Raw genomic sequence first — 12,211 nt, 5'->3', positions numbered from 1 at the left:
ACGAAACTCCACTTGAGTCACAGCAATTACTTGAACGAGAGGAGGAGCGCCAATCCCAACCTTTCAAAGATGAAATTGAAATGATAAACACTGGCACTGAAACTTTGATTCAGTGAATGCCGATTGAAAATACATTACCCTCTAAAGAGTGTGAAGAATTGATAAAATTATTTCAAGAATAAGAAGATTGTCTAGAAAAGCTACAACCGATACCAGGGGCAAGACATAGATGGAAAGCTCAAAGAAAATGAAGAAAGTGAGAAGATATATGCTATACAAGGGGCATAGAGTGGAAACAACTTTCATATTTCTAATCAATGACCTTGGTTCTCAAATTCATAACATAAAGCCAACAAATTCAAGATGAAAAGTTCAAGAGCAAACAATGAAAAGTGATCATCAGATATCGAGAGTACGAATCCATAGATGGAGGATGTCAAAGAACAAGTTTCGCTCTATGAAAGTCAAAAGCACGCTTTAGAATCTTGGAAGAAGAAGATCCATTATCTCTTACCTGGAAATGCCGTCAAACTCCGTGAAAAAAAAAAACAAAAGAAAATAAAGAAATAAATAATCAGTACCAGAGGGACCCTAGTAACCTGGATCGATTCCCAATTTGAACATCAGAAGGCCTCCTTTGGCCGAATAAATCCCAAAATCAGAACCCAACGTCAAAAGAATACCGATTGCAAACCCTTCGAGCCTGAGTAAAATTTTCTTGAAAACCCATCAAACTCGGGGCATTCGCCCCCGAACTACGCGAGACCTGATCCCTACACTGGGGTACGTAGGCAGCTCGGTTAAACCGAATTCGGTCGATTCAAAAAAAAGAAAAGAAAAAGAAAAATCAATCGTTCCAAAAAAAAAAAAAGAGGGACAAGTTCCAAAAGAAGAGAAGTTAATTATTCCAGAAAGAAAAGAAAAAAGAAAAATCAATTAACCTTCAAACAATTTATCTTCAAACTAGGGGCATTCGCCTTGACCTACACACGACCTGATTCCTACCTTGGGATATGTAGGCAACCTGTTCACAGGTTCGGTCGAAATCTTTGTTGAGCCTTAAGCCATTCTTTGAAAAACCCTATCCTACCTATAAAGTCCTTCCGGTGTTCAGAACTAATGAGCTAGATCCCGAGACACAATAAAAAAAAATGATGAATAAGAAAAAGAACGGAGTTTGAAGATCTGCTAGACTGAAAACCTGAAAGGGCGGTCTAGGCAAAATTTAAGATCATTCCCCTGCTAAGTTGAAAACCCAAAAGGGAGGCTTAGGCAAAAGCTAAGGGGATAGCCTGCTGGATCGAAAACCTAGAAAGGTGGTTCAGGCAAAAGTTAAGGTTAGCGTGGTCCGCCAAGTTAAAAACCCTGAAGAGGTGACTTGGTCACGGTAAGAGAATCAGTATAAGAAGGCAACAGCCGGTATCAAGACTGAAGATCAACTGAAGTTCAAGCAAATTCAAGTGATATCCTCAAAACTGGGGGCATTGAAGCTAAGCAATCTTAGGGGTCGTAATTAAATTCTTGAGGCATTACTGTTTCGAGGAAGAAGTCCAGTGTTTATGATTTCAAAAAAAAAAAAAAAAAAAAAAATTCCTTGAAATGATAGATTTACCAAATAAAACGTTAACTAAGTCAGAAGCATCACTGTGTTTGTCAGTATAGTCAGTCAATCTTTGTTATTCTAAGTTCACTCCTTCAGGGCTGCTCAATCCTTTGAGTAGTGCCTTTCATCTAAGTTTTCTCTTTAGAAAGAGTCAATCGTCGTTCCTATGTCCAAATGATGTAACTGTCTTGGTGAAGGAGGCCCGGCCTAGGCAGCTCCCTGCAATTATACCTGAAAGGGTTCGAGAATCTAGTCAAACAGCTACATTTCAAAGAAGATCAACTCAGAAGAGTTCAGAAGTAGAAACATCAGAAAGCCCAGCTTCCGTAAAAAGATCATACCCCAGGAAGGCACCTTAAGCTTGGAAGAGCCCCAGATGCAATGGTGGTTGAGCCAATTTCTCAGAAAGACGAACCATTAAAATTCGGAATCTCCTTCCAGTTTGTTAAATACTATCCTGGTCAAGAAATGTTTATCTAAACACCTGTCAAGAGGCAAATCCCACTTTTCCATGATTATATCCGAGAGAGCCATTGTTCTAAATTACCAATCTCAAATGTCTTGTTCAAGGTTTCAGTTATCAAAATCCCCAGAAGACAAGACCAACAGTCTCATTGAGAAAAATCTTGTTGAAGTTTCATAAAAGTGTTCCTAATCCATCCTTGTTACTAATGGTTCTTCGTTCATAAGGTTGGTCGTCTCATCATTCGTCAAAGTCTTGGTTTCCACTGTCTTTACTGGGCGTGATTTATAATGTCCCCGATTTCATTGAGTTCAAAAAAAAAAAAAAAAAAAATCCAAAATTCATCAAATCCAATTCTACGTCAAATTCAAATTCATGAAAACCTCTAAATTCTTCGAGCCCGTTTGTGAACGGTGCCTCTTTTCTCGAGGCCATTTGTGAATGGTCTCGTCTTCTCCTTGAGCCCGTTTGCTGACGGTACCTCATTTCCCAAAAATAAAAATTCATCAAATCCAATCCCTGATTCAAACAAATCCAATCTTACGTCAAATTCAAGTTCATGAAAAATCTCATGTCCTCTTTGAGCCCTTTTGTGAAAGGTGCCTCATTTCTCGAGTCCATTTGTGAATGGTCTCGTCTTCTCCCTGAACCCGTTTGTGAACAGGTTTCTCATTCTCTGAGTCCATTTGTGAATGGTCTCATGTCCTCTTTGAGCCCGTTTGTGAACGGTGCCTCTTTTCTCGAGGCCATTTGTGAATGGTCTCATCTTCTCCTTGAGCCCGTTTGCGGACGGTACCTCATTTTCCAAAAAAAAAAAAAATTTATCAAATCCAAATCCTTAATTAAAAAAAAATCCAATTCTACGTCGAATTCAAATTCATGAAAACCTCTAAATTCTTTGAGCCCGTTTGTGAACGGTGCCTCTTTTCTCGAGGCCATTTGTGAATGGTCTCGTCTTTTCCTTGAGCCCGTTTGCGGACGGTACCTCATTTCTCAAAAATAAAAAAAATTCATCAAATCCAATCCCCGATTCAAACAAATCCAATCTTACATCAAATTCAAGTTCATGAAAAATCTCATGTCCTCTTTGAGCCCTTTTGTGAAAGGTGCATCATTTCTCGAGTCCATTTGTGAATGGTCTCGTCTTCTCCTTGAACCCGTTTGTGAACAGGTTTCTCATTCTCTGAGTCCATTTGTGAATGGTCTCATGTCCTCTTTGAGCCCGTTTGTGAACGGTGCCTCTTTTCTCGAGGCCATTTGTGAATGGTCTCATCTTCTCCTTGAGCCCGTTTGCGGACGGTACCTCATTTTCCAAAAATAAAAAAAATTATCAAATCCAAATCCTTAATTAAATAAAAAATAAAAAATCCAATCCTACGTCAAATTCAAGTTCATAAAAAATCTCTAAATTCTTCGAGCCCGTTTGTGAACGGGGGCCGCCTCATTTCTCGAGTCCATTTGTGAATGGTCTCGTCTTCTTCTTGAACCCGTTTTTGAACGGTGTCTCATTTTTTTGAGTCCATTTGTGAATGGTCTCATGTCCTCCTTGAGCCCGTTTGTGAATGGTGCCTCATTTCTCTAGTCCATTGGTGAATGGTCTCGTCTTCTCCTTGAACCCGTTTGTGAACGGTGTCTCATTTTCTGAGTCCATTTGTGAATGGTCTCATGTCCTCTTTGAGCCCTCTTGTGAAAGGTGCCTCATTTCTCGAGTCCATTTGTGAATGGTCTCGTCTTCTCCTTGAACCCGTTTGTGAATGGTGCCTCATTTCTCGAATCCATTTGTGAATGGTCTCGTCTTCTCCTTGAGCCCGTTTGTGAACTGTGCCTCATTTCTCGAGTCCATTTGTGAATGGTCTCGTCTTCTCCTTGAGCCCGTTTGTGAATGGTGCCCCATTTCTCGAGTCCATTTGTGAATGGTCTTGTCTTATCCTTGAGTCCGTTTGTGAATGGTGCCTCTTTTCTCGAATCCATTTGTGAATGGTATCGTCCTCCTTGAGCCCGTTTGTGAACGGTGCCTCATTTCTCGAGTCCATTTGTGAATGGTCTTGTCTTCTCCTTGAGCCCGTTTGTGAACGGTGCCTCATTTCTCGAGTCCATTTGTGAATGGTCTTGTCTTCTCCTTGAGCCCGTTTGTGAACGGTGCCTCATTTCTCGAGTCCATCTGTGAATGGTTTTCTATCCTCCTTGAGGCCGTTTGTGAACGGTGCCTCATTATCCAAGTCCATTTGGGAATGCTTCTTATCCTCGTTGAACCCGCTTGTGAGCGGCGTCTCATCTCCTTCTAAAAACTGTTTGAGAGCGATCTTTGTCCTTTCCCTTCAGAATCCATTCGAAAATGATATCTCATTCTCTAATTGCCCGTTTGTGAACGGCGCCGCATCGAGTTTTTTTTATTATTCAAGTTCTAGGGTTTCATCTAAGGTTTTGCATTATGTTAAGGTGCGTTGTGTCTAGAGAGTCCTTTGTCGATTAAAGCTACGCAAAATGGTTCTGTCATTTTTAACTTTGGTATTCAATGACTACGTCATCTCTACCAAAGAGGGGCATCTGTAGACACCCCATTTTGTTTTGTTTTAATCAACAAATAAATTAGTGTGTTAAATCCATGTGAGAACCCCCTCTATCATTGATTTATATGTTTTAGGTCATTAATATCTTGATCTGACTTTACGGATCATCAATCGGGACAAAATAAGCTAGGGTCACTTCATAGCCCGGACCCTGATTCCATTCCGAGACCCGATTTCCGTAAATCGTTAGATCAATGGCAGATCTTGACCTGGGTCTAACCATCCAAAACCACCTAACCTCTCCTCTCATCCTAACCATCCAAACCTCACCTAACCTCACCTAACCTCTCCTCTCATCCTAACCATCCAAACCTCACCTAACCTCACCTAACCTCACCTAACCTTACCTAACCCCACCTAACCTTACCTAACCTCATCCTCTCATCCTAACCATCCAAAACCACCTAACCTCACCTAACCTCCTATCCCATTCTCCTATAAATACCCTCTCATCCCACCATCCAAGAGGAGAAAAAAAAGAACCCCTCTCTTAGAAAATTCATCCCTCTCCCTCATCTCTTCAAGGGTTCGGCCATCCTTGCCGGATCGGGCGATTTTATACGTTGGGTGATATATATCAAAAGCAGTCATTATCAAGCAAGGAATCATCTTCAAAGAATTAACATCAAAGAAAAATCAAACACAAAGTGGGTTTCCAAAGAGGTAGGCATTTATTTCAATTCTATGTAGGGTCTGTTTTCATACATATCTTTTACTTTAAAAGAAAAACCATGTTAGGAAGGATGTAGGGTCTGTTTTCCCCCTGGTTAGCCTCTGGTTAGACCCTGGTTGCACCCAGGTTCGCTGCTGGTTGCACCCAGGTTCGATGCTGGTTGCACCCTGGTTCCCTACTGATTCGCACCCTGGTTCCCTGCTGGTTGCACCCTGGTTCCCTACTGGTTCGCACCCTGGTTCCCTACTGGTTCGCACCCTGCTTCCCTGCTGGTTGCACCCTGGTTCCCTACTGGTTGCACCCTGGTTCCCTGCTGGTTGCACCCTGGTTCCCTACTGGTTCGCACCCTGGTTCGATATTGGTTCGCACCCTGGTTCCCTGCTGGTTCGCACTCTGGTTAGACCCTGGTTGCACCCAGGTTCGTTGCTGGTTGCACCCTGGTTCCCCTGCTGGTTCGCACCCTGGTTCCCTGCTGGTTCGCACCCTGGTTCCCTGCTGGTTCGCACCCTGGTGCACCCTGGTCCGCACCCTGGTTTGTACCCTGCTTCCTCCTAGTTAGACCATGGCTAGTCTCGGGTTTGCTCCTAACTTAGACCTGACTCACTTGACCCTAACCATTAACCCAATCCAACCAAGTCATATCCCAACACAATCCGAGTCGCATGTCTGAATCCATTTGGCCAAATCTCATAAGCCCGCCCACTTTGAATTCCGAAAATTCAAACCCTTGATGATTCCTATATGCTCAATTCTTTGATGCAAATTCCCAATTCCAAAATCCCATTGCTAGATCAATGTTTCTGAATCTCAAGTCCAATGCTCAAATGCAAACCCGATTCCAGATACAAATACCAATTCTGTCTTCCAAAATCCAAGCAACCTCGCCAGCGGAACTACGTGTGGCTTGATCCCCATCGCGGGGTACGTAGGCAATTTGGCACTCCCAAGTTCAGTCGCACATTTCTCTATCTTTCCCATTCCCTCACACTATTCATCATCTCGATTCATCTCGTGTCTCTCGGAACCATTGGATTATGGTTTCCGTCGTAAGAACCCTTAGAGCCCAATTTAGGAACAATGGTGTCGTGTCGTGTTGTGTCCTAAGTTTTAGGGAGTCCTAGAGTTAGGAGTCCAGCCTCATCACGGACGCTTGCTATGTATAGCAACCGTGCCATAGGTCAAGTTACACTAGTCACCCGATCTTTCCCTAGGACAAGCCTAGTAAACTAGGATGTAGGCAAAACCTGCATTAGTCTAAGGGACAACTTGCATTCAGATAAGAATCATATAGCATCTTAGATGAAATCCTAAGATAATAAAATCCTCAACTTGAATTAAATAATTCCTCTTAAAACTGTTGAAACAGTCAATCCCGTCTAGATCGGTGTCCTAGTTGAGTTAGGCATATGTAGCTTAGCTTAGGTGCACCGAACTACGTCGACTCTGATCCCAGTGAGGCTTGGGTACGTAGGCAGCTTGGATGTCTGATGGCATACCACCCGCGAGTCGGCACCACAAACAAATTGTGGTGTTTTGTATATTAATTTTCTTGTAAATGCTTAATCAAATCACTTAGGACTTTCCATGAAATTAGAATTTTAGGAGAACTTTCACTTAGATTGAATCCAGACAAATTAATAAATCAAGATACACATTTAGGATTCACATTGAAATTAGATCATAGGATGCATGTCACTTAGTTCGCACATTAACATAGAGTTGAATGAGCCATTTAAAATAAATTTAAAAGAGTTAGCTTTTGGAATCGAAGACCGATTATCGGGCAAGAATGGTGCATGTGGTGGATAACTCCCCATACCTTCCATTCTCGTAACCAGGTAGCGAGTCTAGATTTCTGGTTAATTACGGGTCCTAGATCCCACATCTAGGTGGCGACTCTGTCAGTCTCTTTCGTGTGGAATTCGGATTGCCTTAGTGATCCCAAGTTCACAGGAAAGATTAATTCAAATCAATAATAAAATGCACACGCCAATCGCGTGGATACGAGAGACCAAGAGAGAGAGAGCGGCGGCTCGCGCCCCACACCCCTCTCGCGGGATCAGGGTACCACAAGGACTTTCCTTGAACAGGGAAATCTTATTTCTAGACTTCATACCATGGATGAGAAAACAAAGCTCAAATATTATGAACTTGCGAAAGGGATATTGAATGCTAGACTTATAGATATCCTGTGTGAAGAGATTAATATGGTCTTGATCCCATTATGTCAAAACAACCACTGGGTTCTGCTTGTGCTTGACATGGTTAAAAAATCCTTCTTCGAGTGCAACTCCTCAAAAGAGCTTAAATTCGAGGAACTAGCACGCCATACGGTAATTACATTAACATTTTCAGTGATGGTCTAAGATTCTTAGATATGTCAAATAGTTATATTTCATTTCTGATTTTATCTCTAGGTAGCCTTGATGAAAGAATATTTTAAGTCCCAGGGTTGTGACATAGACCACTTTCCATATGCCTAAGTGGCAGACTTCCCACGACAAGATAACGGGTAAGGCAGCCTATAAACTTTTTAAATTTGAATGCTTTTATGTCATTCATAGTTTATTCCTATTCCATTTACATTACCTATTGTTTTGCAGATTTGACTGTGGACTATTTGTGATGAAAGGGATCGAGCATATGTATAGTGGGGTCGCTTTCAATTTTGGTCCGGATGACATTCGTCAGATGCAACTGGAACTATGTCAATGATTTATACGAGGAGAGTTTGGGAGATGTGAACTTCAATAGGAGAAATGTTGTAGACGGATGTGATTGTTGTGTTTGAGTTGTTGCGTTGTTCAAAACTTAAAATGATGTGATTGTGTAAACAGGTTGTTGTTCAAAACAAGTTGTTGTGTAAATGGGTTGTTCTGTAAACAGGTTGTTGAGTACACATGTTGTATACTGCGTTGTTCAAAACTTCAATAAGAGAAATGATGTGGACACTGATATGTAAACAGGTTACACGATGTGATTGTGTAAACATGTTGTTGTTCAAAACAGGTTGTTGTGTAAATGGGTTGTTCTGTAAACAGGTTGTTGAGTACATAGGTTGTATATTGCGTTGTTCAAAACTTCAATAGGAGAAATGATGTGGACACTGATATGTAAACAGGTTGGATGATGTGATTGTGTGAACAAATTTTCTTTTGTATATGTACACAAGTTAAATTTACCATGTATGTAACCAGATTTTGTAAGCTTCCCTGAACTTGATAACTCCAAAATCGATTTTGCTAACCCCATTTTTTGATACCTAATAAGCCCATTTCGGACACTTGAAAACCCCCTTGTAAGAGTCCAAAACACCTCCATTTTAAACTCCAGAACACCACTCATATTCACCAACACACCCGGACTTGATGATCCCATTTCAATTTTGGTGACCCCATTTTTTATACCTGATGACCCCAAAATCGATGACTTGAAAACCCCATGTGGATCGGCCAGTAACTTTGGCCAACACACATGGACTTGATGATCCTATTTCGATTTTGGTGACCCCATTTTTTATACCTGATGACCCCAAAACCGATGACTTGAAAACCCCATGTGGATTGGTCAGTAACTTCGGCCAACACACATGGACTTGATGATCCCATTTCGATTTTGGTGACCCATTTTTATACCAGATGACCCCAAAACCGATGACTTGAAAACCCCATGTGGATCGGCCAGTAACTTTGGCCAACACACATGGACTTGATGATCCCATTTCGATTTTGGTGACCTCATTTTTTATACCTGATGACCCCAAAACCGATGACTTGAAAACCCCATGTGGATCGGCCAGTAACTTTGGCCAACAAACATTGACTTGATGATCCCATTTCGATTTTGGTGACCCCATTTTTTATACCAGATGACCCCAAAACCGACGACTTGAAAACCCCATGTGGATTGGCCAGTAACTTCGGCCCACACACATGGACTTGATGATAATGTTTCAATTTTGGTGACCCCATTTTTTATACCTGATGACCCAAAAACTGATGACTTGAAAACCCCATGTGGATCGGCCAGTAACTTAGGCCAACACACCCGGACTTGATGATCCCATTTCGATTTTGGTGACCCCAATTTTTCTACATTGTAACCCAAAAATAAGGACTTGATAATTCTCTACCAGTAACTTGACAATCCTCCAACGGAATTACAATTCTACTCATGATGGAATAACAAAAGATATGGATCCAAAGAAAATGATGTTGTATTCATTCAATGTGCTTCATGTATTACATCCCAATTCATTTAGTACAAAAAAAATTAGAATGGTTAAGTAGCCACAAAAATGTTTTGTAGCCACCTTGTCTGGCTAAGTACATAAAAAATATATCATTTACAAGTAATTGACTTGTCTTCCAAAAAAAGAGACTGAAGTCATCCATCGTATGCAACTAATCCACTTGTCTTCCAAAAAAATAGACTGAAGTCATCCATCATATACAACTAATCCACTTGTCTTTCAAAAGAGAGAGTGAAGCCATCGATGCATTGTCTCAGGAACACACCTTTACAAGAAGAAATGAGGTTCACAAGGTACACCAGACCTAAAAAATACCAGCACGACGGTTAATTATTCTTGGAAAACATTTTTTCTAGAAAAAGAATAATTCATATAATGTGTACCACGTACATGTTGAAAATAGGTGCAGAAGGTCCAATGACAGTTTCGTCAACAGGTTGTCTTACGATGGGAGGTTCATTGCAACTTCTTTTGTTGTGACCAAGTTGTCCACATGTGGTGCAATTGTAATGTAATCCGCTTTGTAATTCACGATCCGTTCTTCTCGTACGCGGCCTTCCAGGTGGCCTCTTTGCACGTGGTGGTAATAGTGTCATTAAAGGTTATGGAGGAACTTGCCATTGGGTCCGATCAAGTGTAGGGTGCAACACCTCATCGTATGTATCTCGATACCTCTATACAAGATACCATTCTTTGCAGTAATCGTAAGGATCAAAATCTGTGATGCCAATAGCTGCCATGGCCCGCACGGTAGTCCAATCGTTTGGAAAGCAAGACAGGTACATGTTTGCAGGTGTAGGTTCACAGTATCAACATTTTCAAGGGACTTTACTTCATAATCATGAACACATATTCGATAAGCTGTATATTGGCGGCTTTCTTCCCTTGCCAATGTCATATGTTCTTCTGCGTAATGGGTCAACTTTGTCTGCCAACCTTGACCCATTTCTTGACGTTTCTGCAAGAAGTCGGAAGTCTTCCATCGAGTATGTTCTGCCAATGATGCAATCAGCAATTTTCTCGCATCCTTCAAGACAATATTGAAACACTCTGACCTATTGGTCGTCAATACATCATATCTATCCCCCTTAAAATAAAAACTAGCCCAATGTTCCTTGTGAATGTCATTTATCCACTTGTGTGCATTTTCTTTTTCATTCCTTTCCTTAATCTTCTCCATTGTTTCTTTAAAAACACTCTCTCTCAATGCCCGTGCAGGTCTCCAAAATAATTTCTTAAGTAAAAGATCTTTGAACACAGAATAGAAATTGGCGGCGAGGTGACGCATGCAATAACTATGATTTGCATTAGGTAATTCTATAGGTATTGCTTGCATCAACCCCTTCTGTCGATCAGAGCATATGGTGAATACGTTCGTCTCCGCTGACATTAGGTTTTCTCTCACCAACCTAAGAAACCATCTCCAACTACCTTTGTTCTCGGTCTCGACAACTGCAAACGCTAATGGAAATAATCCGTTGTTACCGTCAACCCCGACTGCAATCAATAAGATTCCTAGATACTTTCCTCGTAGATGTGTACCATCGACCAAAACTATAGGTCTGAGTGTTCGATTAAAGGAACGTATGCTGAGACCAATTGTCCAAAATAAGCGAACAAACCTATCATCTCCCCTTGGATGTAAATCTCTTCCACGGAAAACACGCATATAGGTACCAGGATTTCTTCTCATCATCTCAACTGAAAGTGCAGGCAATATGCGGTAAGAGTCCTCAACATTCCCACACTTAATTTCAAGGATGATGTTCATCGCAATGTACGCTTTTCGATAGCTTATAGTTATACCCAAATGCATCTTGATATATTCTCTTATGATCCTTGTCCCGATCTCTTCTGGGCGACCGAATATGCGTAAGCATATCTTAGCAACCCAAGTTGATGTTACAAGAGGGTGATCATGGCCCCTTAGTTGAGTTCTGCACGTATGGTCGGGAACAAACGTCTTTACTAACACATAAGTCATATGATTAATACCAGATATACGCCATTTGCAACCTTCTTCCTTTCATCGGACGGCATATTTTTTTGGTGTTGACTTTGATTTCACAAACTTAAATCTTTGCTGAATTGCATACTCTCGAACTACCGCTTGAACTGTTTCATATCAGCAAACATTGCCCCACACGTTAACTTCTCAAGCTCAACATTATCAGCATTTACCTCATGAGCCCCAACAAACATATAATCTACTTCCATTTGCAGCCTACTGTTATGAGGGAATGATTGGAAACCCCCTATGGTAGGCTGAGCGCTCAGACTAACACTAAGATTTCCATCATCAACATCATGTTAATCATCAATGCCATCATGATCATCGTCACTATGATCATCATCATCATCATCATCATCATCATCATTCCTATCTTCTTCAAAATAACCTCATGACACAAAAATCATCTTGAAATTCATTGTCGAAGTGCATTTCCAAATCTCCATCACTTTGTCTGTCATGGATATCTTTAGTGGCATGGTCCGTCTAATCATGTGTAAATTCTTCAGTTAGGTCAATGCGAGACCTGCATAGTTCAGCAATATATAATCAGGTGAGTAGATTGATTAATTTTGAAATATTGAAGGGGGAAAACCATTGGTAAAGAAGTACAATACCTTAGAGTCGGTTGTGTTGAAT

General features: G+C 41.1%; 1 protein-coding gene and 1 long non-coding RNA gene across 2 annotated transcripts; one reads left to right on the top strand and one right to left on the bottom strand.

Annotated features, from left to right (window-relative positions):
- The first annotated feature begins 4,906 nt into the window (after positions 1-4,906).
- On the top strand, positions 4,907-8,384 carry LOC143862197 (uncharacterized). The gene is made up of 3 exons (XR_013240207.1): positions 4,907-5,299; positions 7,727-7,821; positions 7,913-8,384. It is a non-coding gene; the product is annotated as an uncharacterized LOC143862197 (long non-coding RNA).
- A 1,772-nt stretch (positions 8,385-10,156) lies between these two features.
- LOC143861239 (uncharacterized) lies at positions 10,157-11,545 on the bottom strand. The gene has a single exon (XM_077372170.1). It carries the CDS (start codon positions 11,543-11,545, stop codon positions 10,157-10,159), a length of 1,389 nt encoding a protein of 462 aa, XP_077228285.1.
- Positions 11,546-12,211: the final 666 nt, after the last annotated feature.

This window comes from Tasmannia lanceolata, unplaced genomic scaffold, assembly GCF_043159265.1.
Source record: "Tasmannia lanceolata isolate RefF3 unplaced genomic scaffold, GAP_Taslan_0.1 ptg000037l, whole genome shotgun sequence".
NCBI lineage: Eukaryota > Viridiplantae > Streptophyta > Magnoliopsida > Canellales > Winteraceae > Tasmannia > Tasmannia lanceolata.
The sequence above is the reverse complement of the archived record's forward strand: the minus strand, read 5'-3'. Positions and strand labels throughout refer to the sequence as shown.